Source organism: Xenopus laevis, chromosome 4S (assembly GCF_017654675.1).
Source record: "Xenopus laevis strain J_2021 chromosome 4S, Xenopus_laevis_v10.1, whole genome shotgun sequence".
NCBI lineage: Eukaryota > Metazoa > Chordata > Amphibia > Anura > Pipidae > Xenopus > Xenopus laevis.
In genome coordinates, this window is record NC_054378.1 from 45,732,662 (window position 1) to 45,748,658 (window position 15,997).

Consider the following 15,997-nt stretch of genomic DNA (forward strand, 5'->3'; position numbering starts at 1 on the left):
CCAAAACCAAATATCTGGAGAGGGGGTCTGGCCTGGCGGGACCCATGAGGGTCAGGGCCCACCAGGTTTTTTCCCGGTGTCACGCCGGGCCAGTCCGACACTGATTATTACAGAGAAAAGGGAAATTATTTTTACAAATTTGGATTATTTGGATACAATTGAGTCTATGGGAGATGGTCATTCCATAAATTGGAGCTTTCTGGACGACGTGTTTCCGGATAACGGATCCCATACACCATTACTATAATATGCAATTGCATGATGACATTTTATAGGACATGAACTACACTAGAGCGCATGCAGCTTGTCCACAATAAAGTTACAAAGCTCCCACTGCTGCTTCAGAGTTTCTGCACTTTTGGCTAAAATATTCAGTCAAGTCAACAGGTTCATTTTAATTTTTTTAAACAGGTAGTTGGTTAGCTGTGAATGATCTACAAATGAATCCCGGCCACACATTCCCTAGAAAACGGTGACGATCGGTCGCCTAGCAACAGCTTCTCAGCCACTGATGGTCCTGTGAAAGGCTGCTCGATGATTGCGAGCCTCGATTTTCTGTCCTGTGACGAGCGCGTGGAAGGAAGTTGAAGTGCGTGTCACACATACTTGGCTGGAATCTCTCCTCGGCTGACATATCATGGCTGCAGAAGTGGGGAAGCTGTCCAAGAACTTGCTGCGTATGAAGGTAATTATTGGTGAGCGCGGGTGAACAATTCTAGACCGTTTATATTCAGAGTAATGTATTCGTACTGTCAGGCAGGGTTTTGGTACTTCGCTTCTTTCATGTACGGTGTCCATCTTAGGACATTTTCCGAGAATAGGCTGCACGCGTGGTTATGTTATTAAGTGGTTGTGGGCAACAAACTCAGTACGTTGCGTTAGTGCATACAGAATAAGTATTTGCGTATTGAAGAGGTCTGTGTATTCTATTTAATACACTAAATCACAAAAGCAGAGCCATGATTTAGCCTTTAAATGGATTTTGAGTTATTCACTTTTTCATGAAAATCTTATAAAATTCTGCTTGATAAAACATTCCTAATTATCTTGAATGTATCTTTAGTATTCCAGTAAAAAGAGGGACAACATTTTTTTTTAATTGTTTGGCCACGCCCCTTTCTGTGGCCACACCCCCAAAATGATCATGTTCATTTTACAAAATTTGGCAGGTTATGAAAGTTTGAAAATATTTCTCCTTATCTAAACTGTTTTTTTTTTTGTGTGTGTGTCTCAAAATTGTTACAAAGTATCTTATTTGCACCTGTTAGCTGTTCTGTGCTCTCTGCTAAAAGCCAATTAAGTGAGAAAGTTTATTTCTTTTTCTGGCTGTTCAGCGCAGAGAAAATAGGGACTTTCCAGTACAAATGAGTGACTGCAGGTTGAGCTGTCAAAAGAGGGACTGTCCCTCTGAAAAGGGGACAGTGGGGAGGTATGTGTAATGCTCCAAAATTTCCTCCAGACTGGGTCCCCACTATTATATTTAATACAGTAAATTATCTTCCAATAGTAGGCAGTAGTTATTATATAGTGTATAAAGTACCCCCTCTTGTAAATTATAAGAGGGGGTACCGAGCAGTTTCATGACCATATAAAAACATACCTCGGAGTTCCAGGTCATGGAACTCCGAGGTAACTTCTAATATCCTTGTAATACACAAGTTTCAGTGAGTCAGTTGACAAAAATGACATCAGAACTCACCGTTTATAACTGATGACATCAGAACTCACAATTTATAAGTATATAATTTACAAGATATTCATGTTTTTTGTGTATTATAATGAGGTACATAATTCTAACGCGGGTGTTGGGTCTCAAAAGCCGATTCCTCTGAGAGAAAAAAAACCCTCTGCTAAACACAAGGTGATTCCATTTGTACCTTAATGAAATGCCAACACACTTGCACAACCTGACTCTCCATAAAGTGAATGCCAGGTGCTCGGTGAAGAAGGCTTTTCAAATTCAAAAGTACAAAGAATTTCACTGGCACTCAGGTCAAATCCAAGCAGGTACAAGCTCTTGCTACGTTTACTTGTGAAGGTGCAACGTTTCGGGGTAAACCCCTTTGACAAAGTGGTTTACCCCAAAACGTTGCACCTTTGCAAATAAACGTAGCAAGGGCTTGCACCTGCTTGGATTTGACCTGAGTGCCAGTGAAATTCTTTGTCCATTTCTACCTTACCACGCTACCTTTGAAGGGTCAGTAATGTCACAAAGTGATAATTATTTTGACATAATTGGTCGTGTTGGGATCATTATGGTCTCTTATTTTCTTTTCTTAGCAATTCACTTTTTGCCCCCACTATTGTAGACATAGATTCAATGTGGGCTTTTTTTTAAATCATGGTTTTTATCTAGAGAAACAAAGCACTAGTTACAGGTGTGTTTTTTTTTTTTAAATCACTGCTTCTGGACTGGAGTTTAAACATACCTCACTGCTTTTCAGTTTTTTAGTTTCTTATACAGGCATATGGTTTACTATCCAGCGTGCATGGGTCCTGGGGTTTTCCGTATACAGGGTTCTTCCTTAATTTGGATCACTAAATATTGTCTACTAAAAAACAGCATGAATTTATTATATCTTTGTTAGCACCAAGCACTAGGCAGCCAATGTCCAAAACGCTGCTTCATATAAATGAATACTTTATTCTTTATATATGTACTATTGGATACCCTATCGAAACTATTTACATACTGGTCCATCCCTCTGAATTGAGTAGAGGCGCTGTGCTTTCACACAAACCAAGGGCACACATACATGCTAGGTTACATCAGCCAGTGAATGTATAGTACATAAATTGTCTTTTACTCTTACTCTTCTTCCCCCATCTTCCCTATACAGTGAAACACAGTTGGCACTGGCACCTCCACTACATTGCACATAGCACAACTCAACAGTAAATACTACACCCCAAGCAATTTACATGCAGTGATAGTGGGTACTGACAAAATAAGCACATTATCTACAGTGTAAGGCAGTGGGTACTGATACTTTTGTTACATTAGATACACTTAGAGCAGTTTATAATGACCCCCACCCCAACATTTTATATAAAATGATAGAAATTAATCACACCCAATCAGAGGCAGCAGACACTGACACTCTAGCATATTATATGTTAAGACAAAATAGGTACTAACATCCCAATCACATTTATATACAGAGAGAGGCAGTGTGTACTAACACTACAAGTGCATATTATATACCATGAGGGTTGATCAGTATTGAAAATTTAAGAAGATTATATAAAGCAAAAGGCTGGATACTGGTACCCCAAGGCTTTATATACATAGCAGGATTAGGCAGCACACCACTGCCTGATTGTAAAGAAAATATTATACTATTACTGAACTGCCCTATTTTGATAGATAATGGCTAGTATAACTGCATGTAAACTTGAATGAGATGACCGTTTGTTTAATCTGTTCATGTTGAAGTACATAATTCTGTAGGCATCTGAACTTTTTAAGATACTTTATGGCGCATTACTCCCTTTAGTGGATGTATTTATTCTCCCAACCTAATGGGTTTAACAAGATTGATATCATGAACTTCAGGAGCATAGTTCCGCATAGTTGCTGCATAGTTCATTTTGGTTAAAAACTGTTCATCAGGTTGAACTGTGTTCAGTGTGAACCCCAGTATCGTTATTCATATATATTATACTAGTAGGTTTATGGTCATATTGATGTGGCAGGTGGTTAGGACATGTGAAATGTACTATTTTATACATGGAACTGCTTAAATACCCTCAAACTTTTCTGTTTTGTGCAAGCTTAAGTATTGGTGTTTATATTGTTTTATTCTGCCTGTAATTTTCTAACACAGTAATTCACTTTATTATGAGACTAATATGCCTATGTTTGTATATATATTTATTTTTTCTTGTCTTTCTAGTTCATGCAGCGCAGCCTTGATGCAGAGACCAAAAAGCAGTTAGAAGAAGATGAGAAGAAAATAATCAGTGATGAGCACTGGTACTTGGATTTACCAGAACTAAAAGAGAAAGAGTAAGGCTAATCAGCATAGCTGGTATCTGCTGGTTTATACTATAAACATCACATTATTATGATAGTTTCTTTTAGTGTGTGTGGGGGGGGGGGTATATTAATTGTTTTGGCTTTTCATGTGCAGTCCATTATTTATAACAGCCTCTGAATGTACTGTTAAATGCAACAATCTACTGTGGAAGGGAACAGAACATTTCTAAAATGCACCACACCATTAGATAGAGAACAAACAAAGTGCTGTGCACAAGAATATAGGAAACAAACTATAAATGTAAATATGCTCAGAAAAATAAAAATACTAGCATATCTTTATTGTATTGCTTCACATGTTCAGAATGCAAAGATAGTTTGTTAGACAATCATGGTTCAGTGTGTATGTCAAGACCGCCGGGAGCGCAAGGAGTCGCGTCCGCTCCCGGCGGCGAAGAATCCAAGATGGCGGCGCCCAGTCAACCCACGTGGGTTCCGACGCCCGTGACGTCAGCGCGGCGCGACGGTCGCAGGCGCGCTGGCGCAAGGGCGCCAAATTCAAACATAAAAGGACGCCTGAGACGCCAAGATGGCGCCCGAAAATAGGATTCTGTTCCCTGAGAGTTTCCTGGGTTCCCTTGCTGTTTTCCCTACTTATATCTGCCTGATTCCTTGTTGTGACCCTTTGCCTGGACCTGGACTTCGCTGATACTCTGCCTGCTATTGACCCCCTGCCTGGACTTTGGACTTTGATTATATTCTGCCTGCCTTGTGACCTGTAGCCTGAACCCGATTACCCTTTCTGCTTAATCCCTGGATACCACGATCCTGATCCCTCCTGAGGGGCTTCCTCCTAGATCCGGACTACTCCCCAGAGGGGGCTCCCGGCTCCCTGACATTATTTTCGGGCCATGGATCCTTCTGAGGAAGCCACACCTCATGTCGGACGAGCGCTCCGCGGACTGGCATCCCGCATGGAGGACTACGAAAACCAGCAGGTTCGCATTGGGCAAGCACTCGATGTCCTGCTAGCTCAAGTGCCTTCTGAGCCTTCCACTGCTCCACCTACTGGAGATCCCCCCATGGCGGCAGCCCCTACGAACGCAAGCTACCCGACAGGTGAGCCTCGCATTCCACCTCCCCCTCGCTTCAGTGGGGACCCACAAGCCTGCAGGGGGTTTGCCACGCAATGCCAAATTCAATTTGAGTTCCAACCCACACAGTTTCCAAGTGAGCGTTCCAAGGTGGGGTATGTGATGTCTCGATTGGAAGGCAAGCCACTGGAGTGGGCAACGTCTCTTTGGGAGAAGAATTCCCCGCTGACTTTTGATGTTAAAGACTTTCTCCAAGCTTTTCGTTTAATCTTTGATGCTCCAGGTCGGGTTACGAACGCCCCTGCCCGTCTCTTGCAGCTCCGGCAGGGAAGCCGCAGTGTCAATGACTATGCTATAGACTTCCGAACACTGATGGCGGAGACTTCCTGGTGTGATGACGCTTACAAGGCTGTATACTACCAAGGCCTATCCATCCGCATCAAAGATGATCTCGTCTCCAGAGAGACTCCTGACACCCTGGAAGGGCTGATCGCTCTATCCATTAAAGTGGACACTCGTCTCAGAGAGCACCAGGTGGAGAGAGAGCGCAGCAGACGATTTTCTCCCTTGTTGGCCCCTCGCTTTCAAAGGCCGATTCTGCAAACACCCGCTGTTCCTGTGACTCATGTGTCGACGTCCCCCTTGGAGGAACCTATGCAAGTAGGAAAGACTCGCCTCTCCGAGCAGGAAAGACTCCGAAGACGTATGGCAGGTCTCTGTTTATACTGTGGTGGGCATTCCCATTTTGCCAACGCCTGTCCTGCCAAAGCCAAGAGTTTTGTACCCCGAGGTATGTCTCAGGTTTCTCATGTAGGGGGCATCACTCGAGGTCCTCTGGAGAAGTATCAAGAAAGTCCACGCAGACTTCTTCTTCCTTTGCAGATTCACCTGGCAAGTAAGTCTATCTTCGAAAGGGCCTTCCTCGACTCCGGAGCGGATGGCAATTTCATGGATGCCTTTTTTGCCGAACGCATGAAGATTCCCCTGCTTCCATTATCTTCACCCCTGCGAATTACCGCCATAGATGACAAACCCCTGGAGTTTGAATTCGTCACAAAGTTCACGGCGGAACTATCTGTACAAGTTGGGGCGCTGCATCAAGAAAAACTTTCATTCTTCATCATCCCCTGTCCTTCTACTCCAGTAATATTGGGTCTTCCGTGGTTACGTCTGCATAACCCCACCATAGACTGGTCCACTGGGCAGATCTCTCGCTGGAGTTTATTTTGCCTGCAACATTGCCTTCCGTCAAAACCCCTCGAGAAGGTGAATGTCTCCTCTGCGGAATTAAAGACTTTGCCCTCCACTTACAAGGGATTTTCCGATGTGTTTTGTAAAAAGTCGGCAGAGTTCCTTCCCCCACATCGCTCCTACGATTGTCCGGTTGAACTCCTGCCAGGAGCTATGCCCCCCAGAGGGCGCACCTACCCTCTCTCTCCTGCAGAGACTACCGCTATGAAGGAGTACATCCAAGAAAATCTCCAGCGGGGGTTTATCCGCCCTTCTACCTCTCCTGCAGGGGCTGGGTTCTTCTTTGTGGAGAAGAAGGACGGAGGCCTTCGGCCTTGTATAGACTATCGGGGTCTGAATAAGATCACCGTGAAGAACAGGTACCCCCTGCCCCTGATTGCCGAGCTCTTTGACCAGCTGAAAGGGGCAAAGATTTTCTCCAAGTTGGATCTCCGGGGGGCCTACAACCTCATTCGCATCCGGGAGGGTGACGAATGGAAGACGGCATTCAACACTCGGGATGGGCACTATGAATATCTCGTTATGCCCTTCGGCCTATGCAATGCCCCTGCCGTCTTCCAGGAGTTTGTTAATGATGTGTTCCGAGATCTCCTAGGAAGGTTCGTAGTCGTATACTTGGACGACATCCTGATCTTTTCCAAGGACCTTGAAAGTCATCGCTCCCAGGTGAAGGAGGTACTCTCTCGTCTGAGGAAGAACTCTCTCTTCGCCAAGTTGGAGAAGTGTGTCTTCGAGGTATCCAAGATCCCCTTCCTAGGATACATTATCTCTCCAGAGGGATTTGAGATGGACCCCGTGAAGGTCTCGGCCATCCAGGAGTGGCCTCTCCCACTGAGTACCAAGGCAATCCAGAGGTTCATCGGATTTGCTAATTATTATCGACAGTTCATCCGGGGGTTCTCTTCCCGCATTGCACCTATCTTGGCCCTCATCCGGAAAGGGGGTAAACCCAGCCTGTGGCCTCAATCCGCCATAGAAGCCTTTCAGTCCTTGAAAGAGGCCTTCACGTCCGCTCCTGTTCTCCGACATCCCAATCCTGCACTACCCTTCTGCATCGAAGTCGATGCTTCTGAAGTCGGAGCTGGAGCTATCCTGTCTCAGAGACACTCCACTGATGGAAAATTGCACCCCTGTGCGTTTTTCTCCAAGAAGTTCTCATCCGCAGAGCAGAACTATGATGTCGGAAATCGAGAACTCTTAGCAGTCAAGCTTGCCCTTGAAGAATGGCGTCACCTCCTGGAGGGCTCTGAAATTCCTGTCCAGATTTTCACAGATCACAAGAATCTGGAGTTTATACAGTCCCTCAAGAGGCTAAATCCCAGACAAGCCAGGTGGGCCCTTTTCTTTTCCCGTTTTAAGTTTGTTTTGACTTATCGCCCAGGTTCCAAGAATCTGAAAGCCGATGCCTTGTCTCGTAGCTTCACTCCGGTGGACCGTGACCCTGAGAGGCAGGAACCAATCATTCCACCAGTCAAGATCATTGCCTCTCTGTATCCCCAATTTGCCGACCAGATTCTGGCTGGGCAGTCCTCGGCTCCTCAAGATACTCCGATTGGCATGGCCTTCGTCCCTCCAGAACTTCGCCTGGCCATCCTGCAACAAACCCACTGCTCCAGACAAGCTGGACATCCTGGTCCGGCCAAGACCCTTGAACTCTTGAGGCGCCTAGTCTGGTGGCCTGATATCCGCAAGGATGTAAAGGACTTTGTGGCTGCTTGTAATGTCTGTGCCACTTCTAAGCCTAGCCATTCCCGCCCCAGCGGGTTGTTACAGCCTTTGCCGGTTCCCTCTCGTCCGTGGACGCACCTCTCTATGGACTTTATTGTCGAACTTCCTCCCTCCGGTGGGAATACTGTGATCTGGGTTGTCATTGACCGCTTCAGCAAAATGGCCCATTTCATCCCTTTGAAGAAGTTACCCTCTGCGGTGGAATTATCCCAACTCTTTATTAAGTACATCTTCCGCCTGCATGGTTTCCCGGTGGAGATCGTCTCCGACAGAGGCACCCAGTTTACCGCCAAGTTCTGGCGTTCTCTATGTAAAGACTTGGGAATAACACTTAAATTTTCATCTGCCTACCACCCGCAGACGAATGGGGCAGCTGAACGTGTGAACCAAGCCTTAGAACAGTTCCTGAGGAACCACGTGTCTCTTTGCCAGGACGATTGGTCTGACCTCCTCCCGTGGGCAGAGTTTGCTCATAATAATGCATGTCATTCCTCCACAGGAAGGTCTCCATTTATGGTGGTGTATGGACAGCACCCTCAAGCCTTCCCTCAGGACTTCGTGTTGTCGGACGTCCCGGCTGCAGATGATCTGACAGCCCATATGCTTGCTATTTGGGCTGCAACCAAGTCTAATCTGGAGAAGTGTGCTCTAGTCCACAAGACTTTCGCGGATCGCCGTAGAAGGCCCTCTCCTCCCTACAAGGTGGGTGATAATGTCTGGCTCTCTTCCAGGAATATTCGCTTGAAGGTGCCATCTCCCAAGTTGGGTCCGAAGTTCCTGGGTCCGTTCCCCATCTTGGAGATAATTAACCCTGTAGCCATCAGACTTCAACTCCCACCAGAGATGAGAATCCCCAACGTGTTCCACGTCTCCCTGGTGAAGCCCACCGTCTCCAACCGTTTCTCTGGTGTCCAATCTCCTCCTCCTGCTGTCTCTGTGGAGGGTCAACAAGAATTCGAGGTGGAGAGAATCCTTGATTCCAGAATCTCCAGAGGGTCCCTTCAGTACCTCATCCATTGGAAGGGCTTTGGCCCCGAAGAATGCTCTTGGGAGGGACATCGTGATGTGCATGCTCCTCGTTTGGTAAGAGACTTCCACTCCAAGTTTCCCCAGAAACCAAGTCCCGGTGGTCCTGAGGCCCCCCGTGAGGGGGGGGGTACTGTCAAGACCGCCGGGAGCGCGAGGAGTCGCGTCCGCTCCCGGCGGCGAAGAATCCAAGATGGCGGCGCCCAGTCAACCCACGTGGGTTCCGACGCCGGCACCGTGACGTCAGCGCGGCGCGACGGTCGCAGGCGCGCTGACGCTGGCGCAAGGGCGCCAAATTCAAACATAAAAGGACGCCTGAGACGCCAAGATGGCGCCCGAAAATAGGATTCTGTTCCCTGAGAGTTTCCTGGGTTCCCTTGCTGTTTTCCCTACTTATATCTGCCTGATTCCTTGTTGTGACCCTTTGCCTGGACCTGGACTTCGCTGATACTCTGCCTGCTATTGACCCCCTGCCTGGACTTTGGACTTTGATTATATTCTGCCTGCCTTGTGACCTGTAGCCTGAACCCGATTACCCTTTCTGCTTAATCCCTGGATACCACGATCCTGATCCCTCCTGAGGGGCTTCCTCCTAGATCCGGACTACTCCCCAGAGGGGGCTCCCGGCTCCCTGACAGTGTATAAGTTTAATAGTATGTTTTTGAATTTGTGGAGCAAATTCACTGGTATTGTTCATTTTTTGACATGGGGGGGGGGGTTCTATGAAAACAGCATAGAGATGCTTGTATCACTAATAGGTCATATATTATTATGTAAATTGGTGAATAGCATATTTCTTTCTGGTTTATATTTTTCCAGACATGAGAAAGTCTTCCACCCTTTGTGAATATCATCAGCTTTAAAGGGCACCTGTTGCCAAAATATATTCTCCCCAACCAAAGGTGTGAGCTAATAGAGCCCACACTCCATTTGGGGGTAACAGTAGGATTTTATTTATTTATTTTTTTACATTGCTCCCCGCCAGCATTAGTTGTGGATAATATATTTGGCAACAGGTGCCCTTTAATGACTGTTCAGACTCCAACTGCCCCTTTCTTTATATGTCATCATCTACTTTTTTTGCCCTTGAATGGCATGGTATTTTGGCAACGGGGAACTGCTGACTTGGGTGGTATCCTTCCATTGGCAACAAGAAGCTGCTTAGCTGAAGAATGATCAAAAATAGGATTTATTTAATTTATCAGTCCCTTAAAACTGCTGAAGAAGTGGCAACTGGAAGATGTTTGATCCACCATCTATAATGTGCACATACTACGGGGCTAATTGGTATTCTACAACGTGTTAAGAGTGGCATCCTGAGTTAGGGTCCTGTGCGGAACCGATTTCTAAAACCCGCAGCCCGTGTCCCGATTATTTACCCACTTTGATCCGCTACCCGGACCTGCAACAGCCTTATCCACAACCCGCCGACCACCATGAAACAGGAATTGATGTTGCTGCAAACCGGACGTGACATCAAAAGTCGGCGGGCAGAGTTTTATAAAATTTAAAGGAGAAAAATATAGACAATATAACATAAGATAAGAAATTTAGATGAGACCTACATCTATACCTGCACCTGAAAAAACCTACCCTCATTCCGCAGGGTACCCGCTTTTTTTGCAGGTAACCTGTGAGTACTGACCCGATGCAGGACTCTATCTGACAACCAATGGTTGCTAGTGAATCCCTACATACAGATATCTTAATTATGGTTGCTTTGAACACTTTTTAATGCATTTTTTTTTTTGTTTTTCTTAAACACAATTATTAATGTGCCTGAAAGCAGAACACATTCTAAATTTGATGTCTCCTTTAATGTACAGAAGTTATATATTTGAAGAAAAGAGTTTTCTGCCATGTGAAGATTTCCTGTATGGCAGAATGTCCTTTAAAGGATTTAACCCTGAGGTTGAGGTTTGTAATTTCTTTTTTTTTTTTTATGCTCAGCAGTATAGTATAAACCCTTTTTTCTGTCAAAACTTAAGCCATACAGTTTGGCTGTTTTAATTAATATGACAGTACTTTTTTTTTTTTTTTAAGGATTAGTAACATAAATTTTCTTACATTTTTTTAAAAATTGTTAGTATAAAACGAAAAAAAACCCCACAAAGACATATTAAACATTTAAATTGCTAAGTCTTTATTAAGAAATAGCAGAAAAGGCGACACGGCAACGATCGCCTTTTCTGAAGAGGAGCGCAAACGAAGTTTTGGTAAGTTATTTCTTAATAAAAACTTACGTGATTTAAAAGTTTGATTTTTTTCATTCTATACTAATGAATTTTTTTTTTTTTTTTTTTTAAATTGATGTGACTGGTCCTTTAAATCAGACCTTTTTTATTACCTGTTAGCCTGTAGAAAAGCCACATACAAATACAGGCAAGAGGTTCAAGTGACAAAGGAATCAATACTGACTTTCAACAGTTACTGTTAAACAAAACAACGTCCAGCAAATGACAGACCCCTCATTGGAATTGACTTAAGAATTCAACTGTTTGTCAGAAAAGAAATTGCAATTCATGCTCGTAAACCAACTCCACATTTGATTATCTTTCCAGTCCCATAAAATGATTTGTGAATATATTACAAACTTAACAATAAAATTATTGTACAAAAGAATAAATGTGGAATATCTTGCATCACTTTGTTTAGAAATTAATGATTCAACTGAATTCAAGAACAGAGACAGAAGAGATTGTTGACGAAGGGAAAATGGATGTTGATGTGTCTGATGAAGAAATGGCAAGAAGGTGAGAAATTGAGACAATTTAAGATGAGGATTTAAGTATCATAGTACAATTATTGGCAAACTAATTCAAGTAGTCTCTCAAAACATAAGGATATTATAAGTCCCCAAGGAGTTACATGACCATATAAAAGCACAAGGCCGAAGGCTGAGTCATGGAACTCCAAGGTTACTTCTAATGTCCTCATATTTTCCAACAAGGGGTACTTTATTTTTTATAATAATTAAAGTTTTAGTGAGACAAAAATGATATCCATAAGCTCCGTTTATAACTGATGACATCACTAAGAGCCATTTATAAAGATATAATTTACTTGGAGTTTTGTTTATAATTGGCTGAGCTTTCAAAGTAGCAACTTCCTCCTAATATATACCATGCCTTATGGAAACTAGTATTTCAGCAGTGACATACAGTTTATTGGATTAACAGAAAATATGCAATATGCATTATAGCAAAATTAGACAGGTGCTTAAATTTGGGCACCCCAACAGAGATATTACATCAACACTTAGTTGAGCCTCCTTTTGCAAATGTAACAGCCTCTAGACACCTAATTATAGCCTTTGATAAGTGTCTGGATTGTGGGATTTTTGACCATTCATCCATACAAAATCTCTCCTGTTCAGTAAAATTTGATGGCTGTCGAGCATAGACAGCCTGTTTGAAATCATCCCATAGATTTTCCATGATATTCAAGTGGGGGGCTGTGACAGCCATTCCAGAATATTGAACTTCTCCATCTGCATAAATGCCTTTGTAGATTTCAAGCGTGTGTTAGGTGCATTATCCTGTTGGAATATCCAACCCCTGCGTAACTTCAACTTTGTGACTGATGCTTGAACATTAACCTGAAGAATTTGTTGATGTTGGGTTGAATTCATCCGACCCTCGACTTTAATAAGGGCCCCAGTCCCTGAACTAGCCACACAGCACCACAGCATGATGGAACCACCACCAAATTTGACAGTAGGTAGCAGGTGTTTTGTTTTTTGGAACACAGTGTTCTTCTAACACCATGCCAAGCTCTTTTTGTTATGTTATAACTCCATTTTTGTCTCATCAGTCCAAAGTACTTTGTTCCAAAATGGCTGTGGCTAGTCTAAATGAGCTTTTGCATACAACAAGCGACTCTGTTTGTGGTTTGAGTGCAGAAAGGGCTTCTTTCTCATCACCCTGCCATACAGATGTTCTTTGTGCAAATTGCACTGAATTGTAGAACGATGTACAGATACACCATCTGCAGCAAGATGTTCTTGCAGGTCTGTGTAGGTGATCTTTGTGTTGTCTGTAACCATTCTCAAAAACATCCGCATATGCCAGTCCTATATTTTTCTTGGCCTGCCAGACCTGGGTTTTACAGCAACTGTGCCTGTGGCCTTCCATTTCCTGATTATATTTTTTACAGTTGAAACTGACAGTTTAAACCTCTGAGATAGCTTTTTGTAGCCATACCCTTAAACCATGATACTGAACAACCTTTGTTCAGATCTTTTCAGTTGCTTTGAGGATCCCATGCTGTCACTCTTCAGAGGAGAGTCAAACAGAAGCTCAACTTGCAATTGGCCACCTTAAATACCTTTTCTCATGATTGGACACACCTGCCTATGAAGTTCAAGGCTTAACAAGCTAATCTGGTGTTGGCAATAATCAGTACTGAGCAGTTACATGCATTCAAATTAGCTAAATTACAAGTGTATGAACATTTTTGCACAGCCAGTTTTTCACATTTTAATTAATTTCATACAACTGAATACTGCTTCACTAAAAATATTTGTTCAGAAAACACCCAGTACTCCTGGGAAATGAAGGACATACCACTGTACGTATAATATAGTGAATAAAGTACCCCCTCTTGTAAAATATAAGGATATTATAAGTTACCGAGGAGTTTCATGACCATATAAAAACACGAGGCCGAAGGCCGAGTGTTTTTATACTGGTCATGGAACTCCGAGGTAACTTCTAATATCCTCATATTTTACAACTGGGGGTACTTTATTTATTATAATACACAAGTTTCAATGAGTCATGTGACAGAAATGACATCAGAACTCACTGTTTATAACTGATGACATCAGAACTCACCGTTTATAACTGATGACCTCAGAACTCACTGTTTATAAGGATATAATTTACAGGCTATTCATAGCTTTTGTGTATTATATGTATATTACAAATAGATATATTTAGTTTTCTCTTCTGTTTGAAATTATTGCATCTTATCTATAATTTTTTACAGATCTATAAATGACTGTTCAACTGCATCTTGTATTCTCAAACACTTTAGTACATTAATCAAAACTTAATTTTTTCCAAATGTAACTAGATCTATATTTATCCTGCAAAATTTTTATTCAATGAGTATTTCTAATCTTGCAGCAGACTTATTAAAAGGAAAGTAAACTGTATAAAAGGCTATATTCTGCTTCTTTTACTGTCATGTAATGCCTTTAATTTTATCTAAAGTTGGAATTGTATCATCACTATGAATCCTTAACACAAACTGCCATGGAGTCCTAATTAATGAAAGTAATTCTTATTCTGCCTATTTTTAGATACGAGTCGTTAGTGGGCACCATCAAGAAGAAATTTACGAAAAAAAGGAACCAGAAAGAATTAAATGAAGACAAAGATGTAAACTCTAATGTTAGAAGCAGCAAAGTACAAAAAGTGTTTCTGAAGCCACAAGATTAAATAGTTTCGAATCTGTCAGAAGAACTGCTGTTTGTCACTGTTTTGGAAGAATAGACCGTGGATGTATTACACGTTAAGTGGCTTTTCTTCCTCTGCACACAGCGGATATTTACATTTGTATCTTCATTTTAATTCAGTTTTAACACCTTGCTAATTTGGATGATACGCCTTATAAAAAAAGAATACCCCAGAAAAGCATCCATTACCGTACAATTGATTTTTATGGTTTTAATATCATATAGACATATCATCTGTTAAATGTTTATATGCACCTACTAAGTCTTAAACCAGTGTGGGTCTTTGTACCACTGAAATAGAAAGTGAATTCATTCCAGTTTCTCAACAGGCAGGTTGCTCAAGCCCATAATTTAGGCCAGGGGAAGGCTATGGTATTACATGTTGGATAAAGGGTTTGCCATTTGACTGGCTGAGATTGCAAAAAGTTGTTGGTGAAATGCTCCTGTTTTAGGGCTGTAAGTCAGTGTGCTCTTTGCTTTTATTTGCCTAAACATTTTATCTAGTTTATTTTATATTATGGTTGATTACCTTGTGTTACTTTTCATCTGTGTTTCTAGTAATTATAAAAAAAAGCAAAGTTTTTTTTAAGCTTCCTTTGTACCTAACATTTTGTTTCCAAAGTACTATAATATATGTAGAGGAAGAGTTGCATATGTAGGTCCTCTAAATGCTGTGAATATATATGTATGTAATATATATACGTACGCACCAAGCAATAGGAAAAGGCACCAATATTTCTGTAATGAGGTATGAAGTAGTTTATAGCTTTAGGATTGACTTTTTCAGTGTTCCATCAGTGAGTGCCCAGTCATCCATTTTGTTTTGTTTTTTATTGGACTGTGATTTACAAATTTTTTTTTTTTTTTTTTAATGATAATAGAATCTTTTTCCATCCCCTAGAGCTGTAATTTTCAGGGATACAACAGCCTGAGAACAAACACCTCAATACCTATGGACCACTGGAAGCCAGGTTTCCACTTGTTGGGGATGGTGCATTATTTGGAAATGAGCTTTTAATGAATTATATTTGAGATGCAGAAAAGAACAGGTCTTCGTTTTTACAAATGATGTCAATGATAACTGGTCTGTTTAAATATGAATTCATCTCTGCTCATTAAATATATTTTTTTTAAAGTGTCTCTTGTTTTGTTTGTTCCTTTGGTTATACGCTCTATTCACCTGTTTACTCTTTGGCTTCACTGTGTTTACTGTTTAAATTAGCATTTCAGCAGTGGTATTCTCTAAATACCTTTATATAATCTTCTCCTATTTAGAAATGTTAGCCATGAAAACATGGACTGGCATTTTAAACAGGTGCCTCAGAAGGAGCCTCATATATTTGAGCAACTTAATTAAGTATGCCGATGAACTACTTCTTCTACAGTTCTCCTAACACAATTTTAAGTCTTTATCACAATAGTAAAATAATCTGCAGTGCTGGCCAACTTCTGTGATAC

General features: G+C 42.1%; 1 protein-coding gene across 1 annotated transcript; it reads left to right on the top strand.

Moving 5' to 3' along the window:
- Positions 1 to 522: 522 nt before the first annotated feature.
- On the top strand, positions 523 to 15,674 carry LOC108715439 (M-phase phosphoprotein 6). Its single transcript, XM_018260587.2, has 5 exons — positions 523 to 685; positions 3,897 to 4,009; positions 10,905 to 10,995; positions 11,734 to 11,831; positions 14,384 to 15,674. Exons 1-5 carry the CDS (start codon positions 638 to 640, stop codon positions 14,520 to 14,522), a joined length of 489 nt encoding a protein of 162 aa, XP_018116076.1. The 5' UTR covers positions 523 to 637; the 3' UTR covers positions 14,523 to 15,674.
- Positions 15,675 to 15,997: the final 323 nt, after the last annotated feature.

What these genes read in the sequence shown, in the direction of transcription:
- LOC108715439 (XM_018260587.2), top strand. Translation starts at nt 638, where the DNA reads ATGGCTGCAGAAGTGGGGAAGCTGTCCAAGAACTTGCTGCGTATGAAG. An exon ending in GATTTAACCCTGAGGTTGAG is followed by an intron (nt 10,996 to 11,733) that starts GTTTGTAATTTC and finishes CACTTTGTTTAG; the next exon opens with AAATTAATGATTCAACTGAA. An exon ending in GATGAAGAAATGGCAAGAAG is followed by an intron (nt 11,832 to 14,383) that starts GTGAGAAATTGA and finishes GCCTATTTTTAG; the next exon opens with ATACGAGTCGTTAGTGGGCA.